Source organism: Patiria miniata, unplaced genomic scaffold (assembly GCF_015706575.1).
Source record: "Patiria miniata isolate m_02_andy unplaced genomic scaffold, ASM1570657v1 HiC_scaffold_26, whole genome shotgun sequence".
Classification (NCBI taxonomy): Eukaryota; Metazoa; Echinodermata; class Asteroidea; order Valvatida; family Asterinidae; genus Patiria; species Patiria miniata.
In genome coordinates this window covers 9,850,208-9,878,155 of record NW_024037065.1, presented here as the reverse complement: position 1 = coordinate 9,878,155, position 27,948 = coordinate 9,850,208, and the positions used below count along the sequence as shown (strand labels likewise).

General features: G+C 40.2%; 1 protein-coding gene across 2 annotated transcripts; it reads right to left on the bottom strand.

The window, feature by feature from the left end:
• Positions 1-411: 411 nt before the first annotated feature.
• On the bottom strand, positions 412-27,732 carry LOC119734016 (monocarboxylate transporter 12-like). Of its 2 annotated transcripts, none has more exons than XM_038207394.1 (4): positions 27,287-27,732; positions 26,506-26,649; positions 898-1,728; positions 412-653 (listed from the first exon to the last, which is right to left on the bottom strand). In XM_038207394.1, exons 1-4 carry the CDS (start codon positions 27,498-27,500, stop codon positions 544-546), a joined length of 1,299 nt encoding a protein of 432 aa, XP_038063322.1. In that variant the 5' UTR covers positions 27,501-27,732; the 3' UTR covers positions 412-543. The 2 variants fall into 2 exon arrangements, with proteins under 2 accessions (XP_038063322.1, XP_038063323.1); XM_038207395.1 differs by lacking the exons at positions 412-653; positions 898-1,728 and adding exons at positions 18,648-19,054; positions 24,294-25,124.
• Between the last annotated feature and the right edge of the window lie 216 nt (positions 27,733-27,948).

The window sequence follows — 27,948 nt, the reverse complement described above, 5'->3', positions numbered from 1 at the left end:
CGTACTGCTCAACACCCTGGGGGCGAGATTGCCCACGATTGGACCTTGGTGATAATGTGACCTATTTTCGAGTAGTATAATAGGGGTGTAAGTGGCGCCACCAACGTCAAAATAGTCCGCCCCCAAAACAAAACCCCAATTTTTTTTCTGCGGCCAAAAATTGTGGGCACAATTTTTTGACAAAAATTTAACTTCTAAAAATTTTGAACAAAAAATGTGAGCCCCCCCCCCCCAGCCATATATCCTGGGTGCGCCACTGCCATTCTGCATTATCATAATCGGATGAATGTTGTTCACACGAGGTATGGCAAGATTGCCACACCCATAGAAATCGCAACAACACCAGACACAAACCAAAAGGCATAAAGCCAGAAAAAGGCATAAAGCCAGGAAAAGGCATAAAGCCAGGATTGCGTGCAACTAATCTTTAATTGATCAAAACACACTTGTTCAATGTACATTATGTCCTTATGCTTCTGTTTCAACTCCGATCGACTCACAGTCAATTATGAAACCCTCCAATGCAAGAAACTCTCCGAGGTTCTACCGTTGAGAATATCTTAGCATCAGCAAAGGCACCAGTGGTACAGCCTGCACGCTGCCTATCAGTAGAAAGGCTGCTGTGTAACTTCCGGTCAAGTCGTAAACCAAACCTTAAAACAGACTAGAAGGTAAAATTGAAATCGGGAAGTTTCGTAGAATGGTTTGACATTGTTGATCTTTTATGCTATTGCATGGTGTGATGCACATTGCCAGTGATGCCACACAAGTAACACCATGAATTAAAGTACTTCCTAATAATTATTACTTGTATGTTGAAACTACATACTAGACTACTCCATGCAGTGAAGAAAGTGGCGTAAGGAAACGACACTCATTTATTAGGCTTATACGTACCAGGCAGAAATCCCAAAGCGACTAATAATAGCGTCACCTTTAGCGCGATCCAGCCAAAAGCACCCGCCAATAGCTCGACACCAAGAACCTGCTTGACGAGAACATCCGTCTGGCAGGACAAGACCCCGTCACTGAACAAAATCAGCACCGCTGACGTCATCATTGGCCAATAAGAAGTCAGCAAAGAGGAGGCAAGGTACGAGACGGAACTCATAACGAGGCAAACGGCAACCAGAGTCCACGAGGACATCACTCCGCGGTCGGTGATCAGTCCCTGACTGATTGTACCAAACAGGTTCGCAATGCCCGCGATGGTCACGAAAGAACCCGCCTCCTCCAAAGTGAACCCGTTGGACTGCGCCTGGGACACGAAATACACAATCCACATGAGGTACGCGTAGGTCGTGCAGCAAGATATGACGGCCACCAACCAGTAGCGCGAATTGAGAAGTAGTCCCACCTCGAAGTTCTTAGAGACGAACTTCCACAGCGAACCACAGTGAGAACGGAGAGTGCTCTCATGTGCTGATGACGAATTAGTGTGTTCGGTCTGGGGGAGCGTTTGGTATGCGTTTGACTGATCGAGCTCAGGCTGCATCGTTGCTACCATAACGGCGCCACTCGCAACAGAATGCATGGTGATGGCTCCCACTAGTAACATGGTTCCTCTCCAGCCGTAGGTGTCTAAGAAAAGCTGGACCAGGGGCGCGAAGACGATCAGTCCCACGGAGTAGCCGGTCCGTGCAATGCCACTTGCTGTGGCGTAGTTCTTGGTAAAACAGCGTCCGACAGCCTCCTTTGCAACGACATTAGATATGCCTTTGGCAGTACCTTCAAAGATATAATATAAAAAGTATACATCAAAGTCAAGTTTTGGCAATGTGTATAGTTTTCCTCATCTGTTGTAAAGACATGGGTCCCCTACTTGATCTACGTTAATTGCCAAAAACTAGAAACTAATATCACACATACACAAATGTCTCATTGTAACCCTGATATATGTACATCAGTATACATAGGTTTTCCTGCACATTTTGAAACTTAATTCATTCCAATTCATAAACGGTTAACTTCAATTTCGTCTCCAGAAGACTGGAACGCGTTTGTCGTTGGTCATTCCAATTGATCAATTTCAACATTTGTCCATTTGATGTCGTCAAATTTCAATGAAATTCGTCTCACCTGATGACCATGTACATAATGTAAGGATTGAATTCGTCTTTGTTCAATCGATTTCAAGAAATGTTCGATCAAATTCATCAGACAATGCGCACGCTGGTATACCATACACAGACGTATTTGGCATGGTGTATTGCAAGACAATAAATTGTAGGTTTAACAACCAATCCAAAGAACAAGAAGAAGAACTGAATGACTGTTTTCGAAGATGTGAAAATATGAATGCAGTTTGCTTTTCATAATAACTAATTATAGGCCTACTTATTTCTTGCGTGAAATGGAAAATATACGCAATTTCATTTGCCTGTGTATACCCTATTTCTTTCAGTTGTTGACGCATAAAATTGTCAACGAACTAAATAAATATTGAAAAAGATTACAATTTTGCATAGTAATTGTTACATGAAAAATGCTTATTTAAGGTTTAAAGACCAACGTTACACGGAGACTAACAGACACAAAAAAAGTAAATATGTAGAAATGAACAGATGAAAACGTAAAAATACGGAAGATGGCCTACAATTATGAGATGAATTTGAATGAAATTTATATAACATTGATTGCAAAATGACGGAATCGATTCATCTATCGCACGTTCAGCAATTGCAGACAACGAAATTGAATTGTCTTTCACGAAAAAAGTATGGCGAAAATGAGCGACCAAAGACGAAATTGAAAATGATGTAAGCAGGATCATGAATTTTCAAGACGAAATTGAGGTCATTACAGAACCGAGCCCAATCTAGCTAATGCATTTTGGGGGTAATTAGCGCCTCTGCGCTCTTATCTGAGATTAAGTAGGTATCCGTTACACTGGGTGGAGCCCAGGACTAACCGACATTATTGCCACTTCAGGAGTGGTTATTATTAGTTACGCAACACAATACGCCGCACACAGACCCTTTACACCCCCGTGGTCAGCATTATGCCCGTGTGAAGCAATTATTAAGATGTTCATCTAAACTTGAAGGTTCAACAGCATGCTAGCTCTGCGTTATATACTTCGTACACAACTGACGACTGGGATTTGATGTATCATTGTCACGTTAGGTATACAATTTCCTTAAAACAAATGGATACAACAAAATTTATAAGAAACATTAAAAAATAATGACACGAAAAGTTCATTTCAGCTGCTGTCGTAGATTCTCTTGTATTTCGCACTGAATCACACACTCAATGCATTTATTGACAACTTCCTATAATGTGATTTATTGAGGTACTGATATGCCAATGAACATTAAAAGTGTGAAATACAAATACTGTACAAAAATGAAAAAGCACGGTACACACATGGGTCTAGTATACCCAATCTAGGTAAAACAAGCAATCAGTTCAGACCCCGCATGATTAAACTTGTGACAAACTTGCACTGCCGCTGGAACAAACTTTTGCCATGGGGTGCTGGAATAAAGGACGGATAAAATTAATGCGAAAGCGGAGCGCAAAGCCTTTACGTCGTGGCATAATTTGGAATATATATGCTCTGTCGTGCAATCTGGGGGCGATTCCTGTCCACTTTCATTTGACTTTGTTAGCAAAAGTTTTTTGAGATTATGAAGACAATTTATTCATTATTTTGTTTAGAATATACTGTTGCATTGTATCGTTATGCATGACATCGCATGTAAATATTATTGTTGCAAGGCTGCTTTCTTACATTTAGTAAATTCCTTCGTGTATGTTTTGTTTTATACGGCGTGGGGCCACAGGGCCAGGGGCCGCTTTAGTTCTATCTCACCAAACAATGTAGCTCTCGATGTATGCAGTGTTATTTGTTTGTTACAGAGAATGGCAAATATAAAAGACTAAAAGACCAAATGCATCTTTATGTTTATGCTCGGTAGATAGCAAGTTTGGGGCTAGGCAAGGATTTATCGGTCTACTGAGATTTTATGAGGAAAAAGTTGCAGAGGATGATGAATAGCTTTTTTATGGCATGGATTTATCGGTCTACTGAGATTTTATGAGAAAAAAACTTGCAGAGGTAAAACATGAATAGCTTTTTTATTATAACGAAACTACACTGGAATTGTAGCATGACTATAGTTTCAATAAAAGCCCGTCCCACTCCTTTTAGGTTGGGGTTGTGTCACGGTGAACCTTGCTATTTGTTAATCTTGAGTACAAAATGCTAGCAACGTCAATGAAACTTTTAAATGAAAAGAAAAACCTTCAGGGGAAAGATATGAACATTTGCCCCTATTAAAAGATCGAATGAAAAAAATCCTGGCAAGCATAAACAACTTTGCCACCATCGTCATGGCCGAGGTTATTGCTTCTGGGTCAAAGCTTCCATCATGGCGGAAATATCATAGACATGTCATATTTTTGGATACCTTGAGAAGAAATATCGATTCTGCACTGCCTGAAGATTTAGAAAATACCTCCTCTTAATATTTTACAGTGTTGTGCTAGACTTTCGAAGCGCCGCGCTTAGCCGCGGCAAAACTAGAAACGAACAAAACGAAGGAGATATTTGTAGAGCAAGCATAATGTATAGCGTAGCGGCGCAATTTCATCGTCGCGTAGAACACTGCTGGCTGGAACACATTTTTGCCTAGGAGAAGGGGGTGCTGAAGCATATTCCAGCACCCCAATCCAAAAAGTTGGGGGTGCTGCAGCATCCACAGCACCCCCATTCCCAGGGGCTTGAAACTTGACTGTTATTATTCAGAAACTTAGACCATCCTTCCAGAAGAAGCATTAGGCTATGCCCATACGGACGATTATGGAAAACAACATGGTCAGTAAAAACCATTGGCCAGAGTTTTTTTTTATGGAAGTCGGCCTAGTGGCCCAAGTGCCATTTCAGAAGCTGTCAAAGTAACAGAAAATAAGTAGGAGAAAAACACCTTCCTTCATATTACTGTTCCACAAAACTGAGCTTGAATACATAAACTATTTGTTATTCAAAAACTTCATCGTGTGTACTTAACGAAAAGTTAAAACCACAAACGTGCGACTGCAAGGCGAAATAACTTTTGACGTTTTAAGAAAACCCCGAACGGATGACTAATAAACACATAAATCTCATATTGGGTATAAACTTCTCTAAGTCATGGATGCAATTTGTATAATTATATGTTTGAGTACTATTAGGTTGACATCACATTGCTTTTTAATCGTTTTTTTTTTTGGCGAAGACTATTGTTTTGTACTGCGGAAAAGAAATTGTATGAATGTTCAATCAACCAACCAAGAGATAATGAACTGACTTGTATGGGTTGTAGTTTTTCGTTGACTGAATTGAGTGGCGATTACTTACAAAAATGAGTACAAAAATTGTTTTGAGTACACCTACTTCTGAATATTCAAAACACTCTGTAAAAAGGATGACATATCACCAAACTATTGGATATTTGTCCAGATTTTATTTGAACATAAACCCTGTTAAGTGTTGCATATTTCCAGAGTGATTCAGGCATCGGATTTCCGTTGAAAAGTAAATTAGAGCTTACTTTGATCATAGCTCAATGCTTTGATTCACCTTCCCACTATAAGGGGAGAAATTCTGTTGACAATTTAAAGCTTATTTTAATCGGCGCTCTTCATAAGGGGCGGATTTAACATGTTGACAATTTAGAGCTTAATTACTTTGATTCGCCCTCTCAACAAAGGGACGGATTTCAAATTAACGTTGAGAGCTGACTTTGATTCGCCCCCTCAATATTAGGGTCGATTTCTGTTGGCAATTTAGAGCACTCTTTGATTCACCCTCTCAATAATAAGGTGCGGATTTCTGTGGACAACTTAGAGGTTAAATTCACCGTCCCAGATAAGGTGGCGGATTTCTGATGACAATTAAACTTAGGAGTAATTACTTTGATTCGCCCTCCAAAAATTAGGGGGCGGATTTTTAAAGTTAGGGGGCCTATATTGATTCGCACTACCAATAAGGGTGCACATTTCTGTTGACAATATAAAGCTCATTTTGACACCCCCCCCCCCCAAATTTAAAAGTTAAACATATTCAGAAACAAAGTCTTTTACAGACCCATCTTAAAAACAAGAAAAAAAGATTTTATAAATCGTATTGTTTGCCTAACCAGGGTTGTAAATAAAGACATTGTATACTACAGTTGTTGGCAGTTGTTGGAAAAAGTGTTCTGAGTCAATTTCTTTGTTGTTCCAAACAGTCAGAATACACAATAAATTGTCTTTTTGTGTGTGTGATGAAACAGGTTTTAGGGTCATTGCGTTAAAATGTTGATATTCTCTGAACGGATTGAGCAAATTCAGTATTTTTTCATCTAACAATAGCTTATGAAATTGGCTTTCCAGTCATTATTATTTTGGTACTACATACTGTTTTAAATATGAAATTTATTTTTGGGGGTTTGCCTCCACTTTCTTTTTTACTCACCCATTAATAGCATTTCGTTGGCCAGTTAAAGTGTTCAGACGAGCACGCGTAAAGGAATCCCAAGGTTCATATAATTTCACGTCAAAGTCGTCTCGATCTTGATTATATTTTCCTAACCAATGCTAACCATGATCGCTATCCTTGCTCCAAGCATCCAAGAATGCTCCAAGTAAAATTGTTCAGCCACCTGTGGATTAGTAGGTAACACCGACAGTATTTTTCTAAACTGCAATTTAATTCAACTGTGTGTATTATATTTATGGCGTTGCGAAGAAGCGCATGCATGGCTGTTGTACTGTATTAAAATTGACTGAGCGTTTTCATGCGTATATCAATTACTCATCTGCATGACTGTAAGCCACTATTTAAATGTAATAATTGTTGGTTGTAATGCAACCCAGACTACATGTGACTATGATACTTTAAAAACATAATTATGATTTTAATTTTCTCCATGCATCGGTTTCAAATGGGTCCCTTCAGCAATACCATTTTCATTCTATTTCACAGTCGTCATTTTAAATTAAATACACATAAATGTTGAAATTGTGTGAACTGATATACGTGCGGAGAGTAAACTGCACGATCATTATTATTTTTTCGGTGGTCTGGTCACAACATATTTTACTATTATGATAAGTTGATTATATTACTCTTAATTTACTACAGACATCATCATTGTGCCCAAAACGCAATATAGCCGAACAGAATGTTCACTGTATGGTATCCTACTTAATTGTTATCCTACTTAATTGTTATCCAACTTCATTCGCATCTAGAAACAAGGATGTTCCATCCTTTGATCAACTCAAAATCAAATATTTTACGTCTCCACAGCTCCTTTCGGAGGATTAGTGAGCAGGCGCTTTGGGGCTGGTTACGTCATGATGACGTGTGGCGCGATGATGAGTGCAGCGGCCATTGCCGGATCGTTCGTCGAGAACTCTCTGCAACTGGCGTTGCTGTACACGTTACTGGCAGGTTGTATTCAAAAACATTGAAAAACAATGATTTCAACTTCATTGAATTTCCACATGAAATGTATCGGTTTTCCCGATTAATTTAACACTCGTAGCAAACAGATTCTATCCCAGAGATACTCCAGCTTCTTTCCAGTCATCAATGAGCTTATCAATCTAATCAGTTAATTAAAATGTTAAATAATATTTCCATCGAATTTGTTTAAAGGGAATATACATCATTTGCTTTTACTGTTATTTTTCAGAAATGGATGGAATTAAGGGGTTGCAAATATATAGCAAATATAGTTACACTGACTTTTTTGAGGTTTTGGGTTCGAAAATGCTATAAAAACCAAGAAAAACAATCATTTTCCTGTAGTCTGGTTCCCTGACTCCATATAAGAAGAAACAGAGCAGTTTACATATATTGGGTAATTGTAAGGTCAGGGAACAAGTCTAGCTGGCTCGTACCCGTTCATAGGTTTGTAATCGATTGCAAACAAGTGCGATGGTCAATTGGGGCCAGTATTTGAAAAAAAACCCAGTTTTTTCCAACGCTGATCGGCCGATCAGCGTTGGAAATTGATATAAAAATACCACTTTTCTTGAAAATGAAAGTATACCAGGTGCCATGATTTTACAGGATGCTTTACACTGTCATTCACTATTAGTCCAGCAAGGTATTTCAAAATGATTTGGTAGTTTTATTTTTTGATGTTTGCAAATGCTGTATTTTCCCTTCAATATAGGTTTTCACGGCCAATTTCCTAAAATGTTCAATCACTTCTAATAATCGGTCAATCATTTTCGTCTGAAATTGAGACTCGCTCTGAACACGCGTTTAATTGTCGTTTTTCGTCTTGAAAATTCATGATCCTGCATACCCCATTTTCAATTTCGTCTTTGGTCGCTCATTTTTGCCATACTTTTTCGTGAAAGACAATTCAATTTCGTCGTCTGCAATTGCTGAACGTGCGATAGATGAATCGGTTCTGTCATTTTGCAATCAATGTTATATAAATTTCATTCAAACTCACCTCATAATTGTAGGCCATCTTCCATATTTTTTACGTTTTCATCTGTTCATTTCTACATATTTACTTTATTTTTGTGTCTGTTTAGTCTCCTTGTGTAACGTAGGTCTTTAAACCTTCAATAAGCATTTGTCATGTAACAATTATTATGCAAAATTATAATCTTTTTCAATATTTATTTAGTTTCTTTGACAATTTTAAGCGTCAACAACTGAAAGAAATAGGGTATACACAGTCAAATAAAATTGCGTATTTACCATTTTATGCAAGAAATAAGTAGGCCTGTAATTATTAATTATGAAAAGCAAACTGCATTCATATTTTCACATCTTTGAAAACAGTCATTCAGTTCTTCTTCTTGTTCTTTGGATTGGTTGTTAAACCTACAATTTATTGTCTTGCAATACACCATGCCAAATACGTCTGTGTATGGTATACCAGCGTGTGCATTGTCTGATGAATTTGATCGAACAGTTCTTGAAATCGATTGAACAAAGACGAATTCTATCCTTACATTATGTGCATGGTCATCAGGTGAGACGAATTCCATTGAAATTTGTCGACATCGAATGGATAAATGTTCAAATTGATCAATTGGAATGACCAACGACAAACGCGTTCCAGTCTTCTGGAGACGAAATTGAAGTTAACCGTTTATGAATTGGAATGAATTAAGTTTCAACATGTGCAGGAAAACCTATGTATAAAGCAATGTATATATCGGGGTTACAATGAGACATTAATATATGTGAGATATTAGTTTCTAGTTTTTGGCAATGTAGATCAAATAGGGGACCCATGTCTACACAACAGATGATGAAAACTATACACATTGCCAAAATTTGTCTTTGATGTATACTGTTTATATTATATCTTTGAAGGTACTGCAACAGGTATATCAAGTGTCGTTGCAAAGGAGGCTGTCGGACGCTGTTTTACCAAGAACTACGCCACAGCCAATGGCATCGCACGGACCGGCTACTCCGTGGGACTGATCGTCTTCGCGCCCCTGGTCCAGCTTTTCTTAAACACCTACGGCTGGAGAGGAACCATGTTACTAGTGGGAGCCATCACCATGCATTTTGTTGCGAGTGGCGCCGTTATGGTAGCAACGAGGCAGCCTGAGCTGGATCAGTCAAACGCATACCAAACGCTCCCCCAGACCGAACGCACCAATTCGTCATCAGCACATGAGAGCACTCTCCGTTCTCACCGTAGTTCGTTGAGGAAGTTCGTCTCTAAGAACTTCGAGGCGGGACTACTTCTCAATGCGCGCTTCTGGTTGGTGGCCGTCATATCTTGCTGCACGATCTACGCGTACCTCATGTGGATTGTGTATTTCGTGTCCCAGGCGCAGTCCAACGGGTTCACTTTGGAGGAGGCGGGGTCTTTCGTGACCATCGCGGGCATTGCGAACCTGTTTGGTAAAATCAGTCAGGGACTGATCACCGACCGCGGAGTGATGTCCTCGTGGACTCTGGTTGCCGTTTGCATCGTTATGAGTTCCGTCTCGTACCTTGCCTCCTCTTTGCTGACTTCTTATTGGCCAATGATGACGTCAGCGGTGCTGATTTTGTTCAGTGACGGGGTCTTGTCCTGCCAGACGGATGTTCTCGTCAAGCAGGTTCTTGGTGTCGAGCTATTGGCGGGTGCTTTTGGCTGGATCGGGCTAAAGGTGACGTTATTATTAGTCGCTTTGGGATTTCTGCCTGGTACGTATAAGCCTTATAAATGAATGTCGTTTCCTTACGCCACTTTCTTCACTGCAGTAGTCTAGTATGTAGTTTCAACATATAAGTAATAATTATTAGGAAGTACTTTAATTCATGGTGTTACTTGTGTGGCATCACTGGCAATGTGCATCACACCATGCAATAGCATAAAAGATCAACAATGTCAAACCATTCTACGAGACTTCGCGATTTCAATTTTACCTTATGTCTCTGTTTTAAGGTTTGGTTTACGACTTGACCGGAAGTTACACAGCAGCCTTTCTACTGAAAGGCAGGGTGCAGGCTGTACCACTGGTGCCTTTGCTGATGCTAAGATATTCTCAACGGTAGAACCTCTGAGAGTTTTTTTTTGCATTGGAGGGTTTCATAATTGACTGTGAGTCGATCGGAGTTGAAACAGAAGCATAAGGACATAATGTACATTGAACAAGTGTGTTTTGATCAATTAAAGATTAGTTGCACACAATCCTGGCTTTATGCCTTTTCCTGGCTTTATGCCTTTTGGTCTGTGTCTGGTGTTGTTGCGATTTCTATGGGTGTGGCAATCTTGCCATACCTCGTGTGAACAACATTCATCCGATTATGATAATGCAGCATGGCAGTGGCGCACCCAGGATATGGCTTTGTGGGGGGGGGGGGGCTCACAATTTTTTTTTTTTACATTTTTTATAAGTAAAATTTTTGTCAAAAAATTCTGCCCACAATTTTTGGCCGCTGAAAAAAAATGGGGTTTTGTTTTGGGGGCGGACTATTTTGACGTTGGTGGCGCCACTTACATCCCTATTATACTACTCGAAAATAGGCCACATTATCACCAAGGTCCAATCGTGGGCAACCTCGTCCCCAGGGTGTCGAGCAGTACGCGCCCACCACTACCTGCTCTCTCACCCTGGTATTGGATCATTTGCATGTGCAAGATTTTTGAACACGTATGCAAATGAGGAATAGTCTGGCGCCTACTTGGGGGCGGGGGACGGGGCCCTCACTCTTTCCGAAGCCATCGCCCCAAAATGGGACACTGTTTTTTTGAAAATCCTGTATGCACAAAATTCATTCAAACGAAGATCGACAATTACGAGGGAAACATCTGCAGCCAGACGCCTAGCCAGCTGTCACCTTCACAGCCTTTAAATCATACTAATTATCTATTTGGTTATTAGTTTTAATTAGCTCGATGTAGACATACATGCATCAACATCACGGGGGAAAACATAACTAGAGGTTCGCGTTTGTTGTTACAAACGCAGAGTGGTCGGGTAGACAACTATTTTATGAAACAATGTCCAGTTAACGGGAACATGTAATAGGATTTATATGACTTATAAAATACATTTAAAACAGCTTTCTTGCCATGTAACTATGAAGTTTCCACCTCCTTTGTAGCAGTAAAAGAGAGAAATTTCAACATTTTAAATTTTCAAAGTTTTATGCTAATGACAGTTTCCATATTCATGAGTCAAAGCGTGATGTCATTCAAGGCAGAACCGTAGTGTCTCCATAGCTTTGTGTATACAAATATATATCAAAGTTTTCTTAATTTTCTTGGAGTAAATTCCACTTTTTATTGTTTATCATGTAAAACAGCTTATTTGGACAATCGAAGTGGCAAATATTTCTTCAAAAAATTTTTGTGTGCGTAATTTTGAAGGACTAATTTTTGTACTGTTCATAAGGCCAAAAAAAAAATTCTCCGGTTTCTGGTATGCGCGCGCGTCGCTGTAGCCATGCGCGTCGGCAAAATGAAAACGTTTTTTTTTTCAATACAAGATGATGTTTCAAAACCGCCAAACTCACTGGTTTGACTGGAATTCTGCTGCTGCACAATCTTAACGTGTTTTTAGATGGGGTTATGATCGAGAATAAGATTTATGTGGCCTCTCTGGACTCCCATATATTTGCACAAAGTTTAGTCGGGCACCATTTGCAGTCATCAGCCGACATTTGAAACCAAGAAAAAAAAAAAACAGGTAAAAAAAAAAAAAAAAAGCCGCGTCGCCGCACCACTTTTGGGGCAAGCTCCATACCAGAAACCGGAGACTTTTTTGTGTGGCCTAACGCACCTTTGGCAAGGAGTACCTTGTGTGACAAAAGCAAAATAGCGCCCTCTTATATATTGATAAAAGGATTTACTAATAATTTAAAAACTACCACTTTCTTGTCACTTCCAATGAAAACAAGTATTAAGATCTTGTGTGTAGTGTTGCAACACATAGTAATGTGCATGAAAACAAGATGAGCTAAATTTCCACTGCATGTTTCCTTTAAGTTATGAATATTTTTATGTAAGAATACCTGCTCTCTCACCCTGGTATTGGATCATTTGCATGTGCAAGATCTTCGAACACGTATGCAAATGAATGCAAATGAGGAATAGTCTGGCGCCTACACGTGCGTTACATTAGCGTTTGTTTTTGTATGCGGTGTCTGGGGTTTAAAACAACATCAATTCGTCGCACCGTAAGTCATGAAAACACATTTTTCTTTTAAAGTTAAAATGTTACCATCTGGCCTGTCAATTTGCAGTATTACATTTCAGGTTAATAAAAGCAAACTTGAAAGGAAAGGAGTATTTTTGATAAGGCGTGGATGTCTTAATAACAATGGTCGTGAAAATACGTAATGCACATTGGAAATAACAACACCAACTTCACGGTAAAAATCCATTACTAGCAAATTGCGGTATCGAATCAGGATACAGGGAGAAGGTTTCCTATCCAGGGCTTACTATTGGAAACGAGGTTGGAAATAAAGTAAGCGCTGGGGACGAGGTTGAATAGTGGGACTAAAAAAAAAATAATACAAATAGAAAAAAATTAAAAATTGACAACTTTTTTTGGGGGGGGGGGCTCATCCCCCCGAGCCCCCCCCCCCGCCCCTTGGGTGCGACACTCCAACCTTCAAGGACTCCCCCTCCAACCTTCAAGGACTGGAATGCATTATCATCACTTGCAATCTCATCCTCATCATTGAATGTATTGTATTTTTAATCTGGCCTTAGCAAGTACAGTACTAACTTAAACAGTAGGCCCTATATAATTTCGTCCAGAAGATCCTATTGCTGCCAAGCGCATCGCACGTTTGCGCGACGGTGCAGGCGACGCCTTTGTCTGCCGATGCAACCATATATGAAAACACACCATGCCCATCACAAATCATTCATCTATATATCCCGGTGGTAGATCATCATCGATAGATTACTAGAATGTTGAGTGTTTCCGTAAGTTTGCCTGTATTTGTTTTGAAAAAAGTGTATGAAACAAGCCGTTGCTGATTTGAAGATAATACATGTTTGCGAAATAGCCCGAATGCCTATCGGTCGCATATAAAACTTTGAGGCATCTTGATCTTCACTTTCTCTTAATTTTCGTAACCTTTTAAAAAGCCTCCCTTTCGGACTCGAACTCGAGGGATTTCTTGGGGGGGGGGGGCCCTCACTCTTTCCGAAGCCATCGCACTGGGGCACTGTTTTTTTGAAAATCCTGTGTGCACAAAATTCATTCAAACGAAGATCCACAATTACGAGGGAAACATCTGCAGCCAGACGCCTAGCCATCTGTCACCTTCACAGCCTTTAAATCATACTAATTATCTATTTGGTTATTAGTTTTAATTAGCTCGATGTAGACCTACATGCATCAACATCACGGGGGAAAAAATAATCACCATTACTTGCTAAGCCCGCCCCTTATGTTCATGAGTGACCCCAAGTCAAATGAGGGCGCACTATACCGTGCTTCGAGATCGACAGAGTTGACCGCTGCATTTAATTTCGTAATTATCCCAGTAAATGTCTTAAGATAGCTGACTAACATCAGGGTGTGCCGTCGTTGTTCTTTTCTCATGAATAAACATAACCTCCCCATCCAAACTACTGACCATTGACGATATCTACCGAAGGGGTCATGATTATTCAGTAATTTCTATGGGATAGTTATGTTTATTCATGAGAAAACAACAATGACGTCACAATATTGTTATTATAGGTTTTCCCGGCTACTTTAAAACGTTTATCATTCGAATTCACCGTTTCTAATAGTCAAATTTATCCACCAACATCGATTTAGTGCACTTCCAATGTTGAATTTTGTCTTTTGCCAGACAATTTTAAATTCAGTTCAAGCAAATTCAAACAATATTGAGCACGCGTTTTCGTCCCGGAGTATTCATTTTCGTCTCGTCTACGCCAAACCTTGTTATTCAGAAATCAAATTCGTCAAATTGATTTAAGACGAATTCGATCTGTAAATGCTGCACATTCGGCAACAGCTTAGATGAATTTGATCTGTAATGACGAATATTTTCGACCCGGCGACTCAAGGAGGGTGACCAAACTTTGAAATTGAATGGTAAATGACTTTTGGTTTTGTTAAAAGCGTGTGAAATTTTTCTCGGGCGAAATTGATTGTTAGAGTTTGTGAATTTGAATAAAAAATATTTTAAAATAGCCGGGAAAGCCTATACTTATAGTCAATTACATTGTAGTTACATATTATACAAAGAACGGCTCGTTGAGCTTCCAGAGCCTCGTGGATACTGAGATGATGTGAACTATGGATCGCAAGATTTCTGGTTCGAAATCCACCTATATGCCCATTTTTCATCAACTAGTACGGTGTTCCCCAATTTAATCGTTGGGATAATTGTTAATATAAGGGAAATATGTGTAAGGGAAAATAAATGTGTCTTCGACACTGTGTGATAAATATCCATGTCAAGGAGAGTGCGTGATATTGTGATTGGTTAACTTTTCTAGGGTCACTGATACATGTACATGTACATGATGCCGTTGCGGCGAACGGCAACCAGCACGTCTGTTGGGCTTTCTAATTAAAAAATAACTTGGACTACATCCAAAGGATTTTCATTTTTTGCCTGAAATCTTAGGGAAAGCCATGAATTGCCACATTTTTCGGCTGCTGGTTAAAGTTCGTGCATCAAAAGATACGATACCAGTGAAGGTATAGATGAAGAGATAAATCCTTCCTCGATACCGCGGAAGGAATTATCTTTGAATTCCGGATTTCTGTGATAAATTATCACGGTAACGCGGTATCGAGGAAAAGGTATCTCTGAATTCCGGATTTCTGTGATAAATTATCACCGTAACGCGGTATCGAGGAAGGAATTATCTTTGAATTCCGGATTTCTGTGATAAATTATCACGGTAACGCGGTATCGAGGAATGGATTTTCTTTGAATTCCGGATTTCTGCGATAAATTATCACGGTAACGCGGTATCGCGGAAGGCAATTCAAGCTTCCGTACTCTGGCTCTTACAGTGAGAGTTGTTTGTGTGTGCATCCGGCCGTGACGTGACTCCGGCACGTTTTTGACCAGAGGTTTCCAAGATATTTCAATGTAATTCGACAATAGGTGGTTAGTATTTCCTGATATTCGCTATTGAGGCTGCATGTATTGATACACATGTCACTGAATAGGCCTGCAACTAGCGCTCAGTAGGCCTAGGCCTAGCCCCATAAATGTGGCCAATTTACTGGACTACCTCCGTAAACATAGGCCACAATTCCACATGTACAAAAACGTGTCAAACTTTGTCAAATTTTGATTTTCACATTTAGGCTTAGTTTGTACTTTTTTTGCTTTACAAGCATACTCACCCTCTTTATAGGCTAATCAGAAAGTGCTGCCTTTTTCAGATGTCTATTTTTTGTGAAATTTCCAGATTCATTTGCACACGTTTGCGTATCAAAATTTCAACATGAAATTTCACAAAAATTGGACAAAAAAAACCATTGCACTCGTTTTCGTCCCAGAGTATTTGATTTTGTCTCGTCTGCGTCAAACCTTGTAATTCAGAAATCAAATTAGGCTAATTGATTTACATGAGACGAATTCGATTGAATGGTAAATGACTAAATTGGTTATTATTATTTGCTAATTCGTTCGCACGAATTGCTAATTCGTTCGCACGAATTGCTAACTCGTTTGCACGAATTGCTAATTCGTTTGCACGAATTGCTAATTCGTTTGCACGAATTGCTAATTCGTTTGCACGAATTGCTAATTCGTTCCCACGAATTACCAACTCGTTCCCACGAATTACTATGCGTTTCCGGATCCACGAGTCAGCAATTCGTTCCCACGAATTGAAAATCGTGGGAACAAGATAGCAACTCGTGCGAACGATTTAGCAATTCATGCGAACGAATTAGCAATTCGTGGGAACGAATTAGTAATTCGTGCGAACGAAATAGTAATTCGTGGGAACGAGTTAGCAACTCGTGGGAACGAATTTGCAAATTACAAAAAACATTTCCACCCTGTCCCTTTCCGGGCTTCGTACGATCATTATTATTTCATCGGTGAATCAATATTCTTTTATAATGTTGCTGAATCAATAGAGTTTGGTCACAACTTAATTTAATATGATGACAATTTGATTATAGCACTTTCCAATGTACTACAGACTTTATTAGTGTGCCCAAAACGTACATAGCCAAACAGAATTTTCACTGTGTCCTATACCTGTTTGTTTGTTTGTTTGTTTTTTGTTTTTTTGCCTCTCGATGTTTTGTTGATGATGTTCCATCCTTTGATCAACTCTCAAAATATTTTCCTCTCCACTGCTCCTTTCGCAGGACCTTCAGTAGTCCCCTGATAATTTAACTGACCAATGGCATTCAGAAATAAAATAAGGGTGTGACGCACTTTTCCTTATATTTATATTATGTACAATTTATTTATATTTCAACGTTTCAACGCAAAGGTTTGGTCTCTTCTTCAAAATCCCCAAAATAATTATCGACAATTTATACAATCATTAATACTCGATGCGTCCGTCCCGGTGTATCTTGATCTTGGGATCTTGGGGTATGATCAGTAGCGCCTGTGATGGTCCGTAACTTGTCCGCCGCTGCGGTCCGGCCCTGTCGCTTCTGGTCCTCTGGTCAAAGGTTGCACTATTCTCAACCCCCAAAAGCTCTGAAATTACAATCCAAATTATACTCCTACTAGGTGGATTCTAGCCAACAAATAGTTTACAATGATAACATTTCCCAATGTCTCAATAACCACAACTGTTATAAATCAGCACTAATCACATGAATATTGTCTTTGCAGATCCACACAATCTTTTTTCATCCGATAATTACATTTTCCTTTTAGTTTACTGATATGAACAACACAAATATTTGATTATTAAACCTCAGCAAAGTATTTCAAATTGTCCTTCTTTCTACATACAAATGTGCCAAATATTCATTTTAAGGTTTGTAAAATAAACAAATAATGCAATAAACTTCAGGAATGTGGGTGATTCCTAGCTTGTTCAAGGTTTCAGCGGCTTGGCTCTTACTAGCTCAAGCTTAAAATATACTAACGCCGTAGGCTGGCTGAGCCCTCTCCTTTGGCTTCTCCGTATCAAAAATTTCTCACAAATTATTTCTCAAAATCATCGAGGCTGGTCTCTGCCCTCTCCTCGGAATCTCATCTCCAAATCTGCCCCATTCCAAACTCGTTTTGCTTATAAACCCCTAGAAAAACATTTCAGCAATGCTACATACTAAGGTCCAAGAATTCAATAATTTCATTCACTTGGCAAAATGAATATTCAACACTTAAATTTATGCAAAGTACCAATACACTAACCAATGGCAACTCTACTGGAGTTGACTGCCCCATTCTTTGATGGTTCAATAACTAATTCTAGAAATACGTGTAGTTGGGTGTGACGGCCCCAAAGAAAATAAATTGGGTTTCTCTAAACCACTTCAGTTTAACCGAACTCAGAAATTGTAGGCCCCTAACAATAAATTAGTGTTTTGTCAGTTTAAAGAGTCATTTCGATTAAAAACCAAATATCACTTTGTGACAACTATCTTAAGACATTTATTGGGATAATTACGAAATTAAATGCAGCGGTCAACTCTGTCGAAGCACGGTATAGTGCGCCCTCATTTGACTTGGGGTCCATAAGGGGCGGGCTTAGCAAGTACTGGTGATTATTTTTCCCCCGTGGTGTTGATGCATGTAGGTCTACATCAAGCTAATTAAACTAGTAACCAAATAGATAATTAGTATGAAGGTAACAGCTGGCTAGGCGTCTGGCTGCAGATGTTTCCCTCGTAATTGTGGATCTTCGTTTGAATGAATTTTGTGCATACAGGATTTTCAAAAAAACAGTGCCCCATTTTGGGGCGATGGCTTCGGAAAGAGTGAGGGCCCCGTCTCCCCCCCCCCCCAAGTAGGCGCCAGACTATTCCTCATTTGCATACGTGTTCAAAACTCTTGCACATGCAAATATTCAATACCAGGGTAAGAGAGCAGGTAGTGGTGGGCGCGTACTGCTCGGCACCCTAGGACGAGGTTGCCAACGATTGGACCTTGGTGATAATGTGGCCTATTTTCGAGTAGTATAATAGGGGTGTAAGTGGCGCCACCAACGTTTAAATTTTTTGACAAAAATTTTACCTCTAAAAAATTTGAAAAAAAATTGTGAGGCCCCCCTGCCCCCCCCCCCCCCAAAGCCATATCCTGGGTGCGCCACTGCCATGCTGCATTATCATACTCGGATGAATGTTGTTCACACGAGGTATGGCAAGATTGCCACACCCATAGAAATCGCAACAACACCAGACACAGACCAAAAGGCATAAAGCCAGGAAAAGGCATAAAGCCAGGATTGCGTGCAACTAATCTATAATTGATCAAAACACACTTATACAATGTACATTATGTCCTTATGCTTCTATTTCAACTCCGATCGACTCAAAGTCAATTATGAAACCCTCCAATGCAAAAACTCTCCGAGGTTCTACCGTTGAGAATATCTTAGCATCAGCAAAGGCACCAGTGGTACAGCCTGCACGCTGCCTATCAGTAGAAAGGCTGCTGTGTAACTTCCGGTCAGGTCGTAAACCAAACCTTAAAACAGAGACAGAAGGTAAAAATTGAAATCGCGAAGTCTCGAAGAATGGTTTGACATTGTTGATCTTTTATGCTATTGCATGGTGTGATGCACATTGCCAGTGATGCCACACAAGTAACGCCATGAATTAAAGAACTTCCTAATAATAATTACTTGTATATTGAAACTACATACTAGACTACTCCGTGTAGTGAAGAAAGTGGCGTATTAGGGGCCATTCAGAATTTTCAATGTTTTAAAATTTCGACTTTTTTCCAAATTAATTTGACCCACCCACCCACCCCTAATTTTGATTAATAAAAAACTGAGCATGTACATGCACTTGCATGTACATGTACTTGAACACCATGTACATGTGTGTCTAGTTCAGTGACGGCGTGAAGTTGTCGGTCTTCCTCTTTTGCACTGGTGACCTTCAGTTTTCTTGTTTTTTTTGGGGGGGGGGGCTTTGGGGGCGAAAGTCACCCCCCCCCCATAAAACCTTGTCGCCCCCCCCCCCCCCCAGTCGCGCCCCCCCCCCCCCCCCACTGAGATTTTGAGTTTCTAAAAAAATTATCATTGATCTATATGACGCCCCCCATGAAATGTTCCAGCCCCCCAGCTCCCCCCCCCCCCCCCCACTGAAAAATTCCTGGCTACGCCACTGGCCCCGGTTGACCATGCACACCATGGCTCGAACTATAGTGTGATCCGGTACACTCGCTGGCCCCGTCCAGCTGTTGCTTCCCCGTCACTGTAGCGGTCCGCTCCCGCTTCAGTCCGGCCGTCTCTGCGAAGCGATAGCTCGTACCGTGCCCACTCGGTTCAGCTAGAATCTTTGGCATACTTGGTTCCCCCAGTTAGTGTTGTGAGACTCCGACACCGGTGTTGAAACCAAGGAAAAGCCTGACGTTGGAGGAATCCCCACGAAGTTAAATAAACCAGTAAAGTCACTGTGTGAAAGCTCTGTTTCCCGCCAAATTCGTTATCATAGATAATAATGTTGATTCTAATATAAAGTTAATGAACTAATAAGGAATGCAACAATAATTTCAGGAATGAATTGCAGGGCAGCTCCGTCGCACAGCCTTTAACGTTTCACCACTTGAAACTTAGAACTGATAGACACATGGATTACAAGATAAGAGAAGTGTTCAATTGCCTCATTGATGTTCTCCGAAGTCACCGTGTTAAAATTAGAAAAAGTTTTAACTATGGAAGGTTGTGAATCTTTTCTTTCAAAAGTGAGGGTAGCCTTGACCAAGGCGTTGGGCTTATCGATTCGCCGATAAAAAAAATCGCCGATAAGGCCAAAAAAAAAATATGTCGGTCTCTGGTCAGCGCGCGCGTCGATTTTAATCATGCGCGTCAATCTTTTTTTTTCCCAAAATGTTCCGCGGTAGCTCCAACAGCGCCCTCTTTTGCCGCACCTCCTTAATTTTTTTTTAACAAAGAGCACCAAGGAATGGGGAATTGCACCAAGGCAAATGATCGAGAGCACCAAGGCAAATTATGGAGGACACCAATGTACATGAGGACACCCAAAAAAAAAGCAAAATAGTACCCCCACCTTGTCTGTACAATCCAAGCTTGAAGAAAGAAAAAAAAAAAAAAAAAAAAAAAAAAAAAGCCGCGTCCCCGCGTCAATTCCGGAACTTTGGTCTGACCAGAGACCGAATATTTTTTTTTTTGGCCTAAGAAAATCCCTAATCATTTTGGCAAGGCATAATTGCGTGCACATATCGATGCCCGTACGCTGCTAGTGAGAAAGTAACTTGTACCATACAGCAAGGCTATGCTTGTACATGTACGTACATGTACATCACACACGTACTCGTACAACAGCCATGCACACACAGTACTGTACATGTACATGTACATGCGTACATGTACATGCATGAGCTAGTCCGCGTAACCCAACGCCTTGATGGTTTTGAGTTGACCCAGCAAAACCTATTACGGTAATGAGGTACCACCCCCGCGTATATACTGAATTCTCATTGGTCAGCCCGCGATAGGCTAACAAACACGTCGCATCCGCGAAGAAACGCTGCAATGGCGGCCCGTTGCGGTGGGTGAAAGTCGTTCAGTCCCAGTCTGTCCGAAGCAGTATTGAAGGCTCCAACGAATTCTGCAGGTAATGCTGTCATTAGACGATCGTTGCCCACTCAAATGGATTCATTACACGAGCCGAAAAACTCGAATCAATGTCAAATTGTTGAAAAAGTGACGAACATTTCGCTCTCGCTAAAAAGACATTGAAGACGCCATGATGACTAATGCATTATGCATGCCGCGCGACGTCACATGATTCTTGTGAAGCTTACGATTGGTCAGCTTAGAAATGAATTATTCATACTATTGGGAAGGTTGTTTCATGTGATTGGTCCAAGATGAACCTACATAATCATCACGGCATACCCGCATACCTGAAGCCCGCCCATTTTTTTCCAAAACTGGACGAAAAAGTAAAGAAAGACATTAAACCCGGAAGTTGCAGACCCAACAAGGCGGTCGTTCGACAGGCCACGCGGCGCGTATATCCCCCACACGTACATACGTACACCCACACGCAGAACATAGTAGGCCTACATTTACTGCCTTATTGCACGCACAGTCCGTACTCACGTGTTTGTGCTTGCTGGTTGTGTTAGTACCAAACCGTTCGTACGGACAAGGGTCGGTGGTACACGCACGTAGCCGCGTTGATTGTGGGTGCAGGGCCCAATTATCTCCCTTCAACAAAAAGCCGAAAGACCGCATTGAACAAGGCTAAAGTGAGGGAGGAATTATTGCAGTCATATTTATTTTATCGTCAATGTAAAATTGTGTCTTATTTCATTTTGTTCCCGGGTATTTTCTTGTTGTTTCTTTAGTGTGTGTATTTAATGTGAGTGTAGACCTATGTATGTCAACTAGGTTGTTTGTTTTTATGGTTTGCATTTTTCTCTCTGGGGAATGGGATTGCTTTTGTTTCTCGGTTTTGTTTTGTTTTGTTTGTAATAATCTTTTTAGCCCGTTTGTGATTCATTCCCGTTATTGAGTCTGGTTGTTTGTTTTGTTTGTTAGTTTGTTTGTTGGGTTGTAAGAGTATTTATTTATTAGTTCGTTTTTATATTTTTGTATCTGTCTGGCTTGTCCAATGTTTCACTCTATGATTTTTTTGCTGAGTCTTGTCTCATCTCCCCATCTTGTCTCGTCTCGTCATGTCTCGTCTCGTATGATTTGTACAATTTACTTTTCAATAGTACTTTAATTTTTATGAATGGAATTTTAAATCTGTTTTATTGGCAGGGGTTTGGATAAATGTCTGATGACAATTGTTTTTTTTTTACTTTTACATATCCGTGGCAGCCTGTCCAAATTTTAGCTTTTATTTTATATTTTAAGATTTAAAATAAAATAATTGAATCAAATAAATCAAATAAAGGTTCTTCAAGTCTTTATTACGCTGGAGATTTCCCGATCGCAGTACAGAGGCAGCCCGAATAGGCGCTACCTAATCCGGCCAAATTACGATTTGTATACTAGTTTATCTGTAATAATAAAGAATTTTGGCCCCTGCACTTGAGGGTCTGTATTTGTAGAAGTGAAGGGTCCATGTTCCTGAATTTGGATTTCTGAACAAAACATTTGAATGGAATCTATATTGATATGGAGTGGAAGGAATCTGTTTTTTTTTTCAAAATGGCGATGGGGTGATCATCGTTGGAGGGAAAAATCACCTAAAAGTCATAGGTCAACCCCCCCTAAAAAAGATTTCCAAAAAGGTAAAGAGGATTAATTCAGCTTTCATTTGATGTATATTTTGATCACCTGTGAGGGTTCAGAGTATGTTCCCCGATTTGTTTAAATTGGGGTATTTATCTTTTGAAAATTGTCGGTTTGTGTATTATGAATATGATCAAGTGAAATTATTTATGGAGTATTTTGCCCATTTCCCTCAAAATTGCATATTGTAATATTGTACATTTTTATCAATTTGCTAGAATATGTGATACCTCACCAACAAGTATATTTTGACGAAATTCAATCGGAATATTTATCAATTTAAAAAAAAAAATTAGTTGTTGTGTTACTTGGTGTCCCTGCCACTGTACGATGGTGTAGCCGTGCGTTATGCACGTGGATTGTTTACTTTCGTTTTGACGGGGACTTTACTGAAAAGAGTCTGGTGACTGTACATAGAAATTTCCTTGAATAAAAGTCGAATCGTTCATTCATGTGCACTTGTTATGCAAAGCAGGGGCAGTGGTTCAAGGATATCTATGTCGACTTGCAGAGAGTGTGCAGGAACGCGACTTGAATGCTTTTATGTGTTCACAATACAACGACGCTGTTTAGTTATTTCACTGTGTGACACAGTGAGAAATGTTGGAATCATAATGGCGTCAGCGATACTTGTTGGGGAGCTCTTGCGTACGACTTTCTGTACTTTGGTACTGTTGTTTCCAGGACAATTGTGTGTACGGTAACCCGACGTACCCAGATTTTTAAAGACGAAATTGCCGACCTCAAACTTGTTAGTGCCATATTTGGCAACTATATGTGCGTTATTAGTTAAATTAAACAAATGAACAGGTTAATTAAACATAGTACCATTGAAGGTACCTAAAAGTTAACATAACAGCATATATAAAAGACCGACAGACGAACATAAAATGTCTGGATAATTTTTTAGGGCGTTAGGCCGGCAAGTTAACACAAACTTGGTGTCAAATGGATCATGGGAGTTACTTTTCTTTGACTTTTCATACAACTTTACATAAACTTTAACTGTATGACCTGCAGTGGCGTAGCCACGGGGGGGGGGGGCGTGGGGGGCGACAGCCCCCCCCCCCCATGAAACCTTGTGTCCCCCCCCCCCAGTCGCCTCCCCCACTGAGATTTTGAGTTTCTAAAAAAATTATCATTGATCTACATGACGCCCCCCATACAATGTTCCAGCCCCCCCAGCGCCCCCCCCCCCCCCCCCCCCCCCCCACTGAAAAATTCCTGGCTACGCCACTGATAGTACATACAGGGGACAAAGTTGGAAAAGAAACACGCATCGCAATATCGGAACGCTTGCGCGTAGTTCAGGCAAGTTAAAAGATCTATCTTTCTTTGTTTTTTTTTTATCTTTTTCCATGGAAATGAATTTCGATTTTCAATTATTTAGCTTGACCCACCCACCCACAATTGGAAATTTTAAAACATTGAAAATTCTGAATGGCCCCTAAGGAAACGACACTCATTTATTAGGCTTATACGTACCAGGCAGAAATCCCAAAGCGACTAATAATAACGTCACCTTTAGCCCGATCCAGCCAAAAGCACCCGCCAATAGCTCGACACCAAGAACCTGCTTGACGAGAACATCCGTCTGGCAGGACAAGACCCCGTCACTGAACAAAATCAGCACCGCTGACGTCATCATTGGCCAATAAGAAGTCAGCAAAGAGGAGGCTAGGTACGAGACGGAACTCATAACGAGGCAAACGGCAACCAGAGTCCACGAGGACATCACTCCGCGGTCGGTGATCAGTCCCTGACTGATTTTACCAAACAGGTTCGCAATGCCCGCGATGGTCACGAAAGACCCCGCCTCCTCCAAAGTGAACCCGTTGGACTGCGCCTGGGACACGAAATACACAATCCACATGAGGTACGCGTAGATCGTGCAGCAAGATATGACGGCCACCAACCAGTAGCGCGCATTGAGAAGTAGTCCCACCTCGAAGTTCTTAAAGACAAACTTCCTCAGCGAACCACAGTGAGAACGAAGAGTGCTCTCGTGTGCTGATGACGAATTGGTGTGTTCGGTCTGGGGGAGCGTTTGGTATGCGTTTGACTGATCGAGCTCAGGCTGCCTCGTTGCTACCATAACGGCGCCACTCGCAACAGAATGCATGGTGATGGCTCCCACTAGTAACATGGTTCCTCTCCAGCCGTAGGTGTCTAAGAAAACCTGGACCAGGGGCGCGAAGACGATAAGTCCCACGGAGTAGCCGGTCCGTGCGATGCCATTGGCTGTGGCGTAGTTCTTGGTAAAACAGCGTCCGACAGCCTCCTTTGCAACGACATTAGATATACCTATGGCAGTACCTTCAAAGATATAATATAAAAAGTATACATCAAAGACAAGTTTTGGCAATGTGTATAGTTTTCCTCATCTGTTGTGAAGACATGGGTCCCCTATACGTGATCTACGTTAATTGCCAAAACTAGAAACTAATATCTCACATATACGAATGTCTCATTGTAACCCCGATATATGTACATTGCTTTATACATAGGTTTTCCTGCACATTTTGAAACTGAATTCATTCCAATTCATAAACGATTAACTTCAATTTCGTCTCCAAAAGACTGGAACGCGTTTGTCGTTGGTCATTCCAATTGATCAATTTCAACATTTGTCCATTCGATGTCAAATTTCAATGGAATTCGTCTCACCTGATGACTATGTACATAATGTAAGGATTGAATTCGTCTTTGTTCAATCGATTTCAAGAAATGTTCGATCAAATTCATCAGACAATACGCACGCTGGTATACCATACACAGACGTATTTGGCATGGTGTATTGCAAGACAATAAATTGTAGGTTTTAACAACCAATCCAAAGAACAAGAAGAGGAACTTGAATGACTGTTTTCGAAGATGTGAAAATATGAATGCAGTTTGCTTTTCATAATAACTAATTATAGGCCTACTTATTTCTTGCATGAAATGATATACGCAATTTTATTTGACAGTGTATACCCTATTTCTTTCAGTTGTTACGCATAAAATTGTCAACGAACTAAATAAATATTCAGTTGAAAAAGATTATAATTTTGCATGAGAATTGTTACATGAAAAATGCTTATTTAAAGTTTAAAGACCTACGTTACACAAGGAGACTTACAGACTCAAAAACATAAAGTAAATATGTAGAAATGAACAGATGAAAACGTAAAGATACGGAAGATGGACTACAATTATGAGATGAATTTGAATAAAATTGATATAACATTGATTGCAAAATGACGGAATCGATTCATCTATCGCACGTTCAGCAATTGCAGACGACGAAATTGAATTGTCTTTCACGAAAAAGTATGGCAAAAATGAGCGACCAAAGACGAAATTGAAAATGGGGTATGCAGGATCATGAATTTTCAAGAAAAAATACGAAAATTAAACGCGTGTTCAGAGCGATTCTCAATTTCAGACGAAAATGATTGACCGATTTTCAGAAGTGATTGAACATTTTAGGAAATTGGCCGGGAAAACCTATGTTAAACAAATTCGATGGAAATATTATTTAACATTTTAATTAACATTAGATTTATAAGCTCAATGATGACTGGAAAGAAGCTGGAGTATCTCTGCGATAAAATCTGTTTGCTACGAGTGTTAAATTAATCGGGAAAACCGATACATTTCATGTGGAAATTCAATGAAGTTGAAATCGTTGTTTTTCAATGTTTTTGTATACAACCTGCCAGTAACGTGTACAGCAACGCCAGTTGCAGAGAGTTCTCGACGAACGATCCGGCAATGGCCGCTGCACTCATCATCACGCCACACGTCATCATGACGTAACCAGCCCCAAAGCGCCTGCTCACTAATCCTCCGAAAGGAGCTGTGGAGACGTAAAATATTTGATTTTGAGTTGATCAAAGGATGGAACATCCTTGTTTCTAGATGCGAATGAAGTTGGATAACAATTAAGTAAGATAACAATGAAGTAGGATACCATACAGTGAAAATTCTGTTCGGCTATATTGCGTTTTGGGCACAATGATGATGTCTGTAGTAAATTAAGAGTAATATAATCAACTTGTCATCATAGTAAATTATGTTGTGACCAGACCACCGAAGAAATAATAATGATCGTGCAGTTTACTTTCCGCACGTATATCAGTTCACACAATTTCAACATTTATGTGTATTTAATTTTCAAATAATGACTGTGAAATAGAATGAAAATAGTATTGCTGAAGGGACCCATTTGAAAACGATGCATGGAGAAAATTAAAATCATAATTATATTTTGAAAGTATCATATTCACATGTAGTCTGGGTTGCATTACAACCAACAATTATTACATTTAAATAGTGGCTTACAGTCATGCAGATGAGTAATTGATTTACGCATGAAAACGCTCAGTCAATTTTAATACAGTACAACACCCATGCATGCGCTTCTTCGCAACGCCATAAATATAATACACACAGTTGAATTAAATTGCAGTTTAGAAAAATACTGTTAGTGTTACCTACGAATCCACTTGTTGCGGTTGTCAGTGACGCTATCCAGCCGATAATCCACATTTGGGAGGTCAGTTGGATTTGCAAAATCGGCAGCATTATCCCGAGACCTTTTGTAATGCCGATCTCCATGAGGTTTTTGGTCCAGAACGCGAGGACCGCGACCCAGCCGGGCCTTCCACCGTCCGGCCCCTCCAGACTGTTGCTCACCGCCCCGCTCATAGTCCGGGGACTATTTTGGTGAAGGAACAGTTGTGCGCGGTGGTTGACTTTCTTGCTCAAAGGTTTTAGAAGGGGTACCGGGTGGGCATGGACATGATATATACATAACGCATCTCGCAGTTACGTGACACCGCCATCACGTGAATATTATGGAAATAACTTATGAGTGAGATAGTCCTACATCTAAATTGCCATGGGAGATTCAATAAGCGACATGTACGTGTACACCGTATGCAGCTTCAATAAAAAACGAACGCCAGAAAATGCAAACAACCCATTGTCAAATTTCATTGAAGTAATTTGATCCTTGAAACCTTTGCTCTTAAACGTGCCTGTCAAGGCCGGTTGCACACGCACACTGAGCTAGAATAAGTGGCACGTACGTACATTCACACACGTTAGATCTTGGATAATACATAGTCGGTTTTCAAAAACACATTGTTGTTCT

Excerpts from the sequence above, each read along its gene's own strand:
- LOC119734016 (XM_038207394.1), bottom strand. The coding sequence starts at position 27,500 with ATGAGCGGGGCGGTGAGCAACAGTCTGGAGGGGCCGGACGGTGGAAGG. Across the intron at positions 26,650-27,286 it reads CGCAACAAGTGGATTCGTAG|CTCCTTTCGGAGGATTAGTG; the intron begins GTAACACTAACA and ends ACGTCTCCACAG. Across the intron at positions 654-897 it reads CGCTTTGGGATTTCTGCCTG|GTTTGGTTTACGACTTGACC; the intron begins GTACGTATAAGC and ends GTCTGTTTTAAG.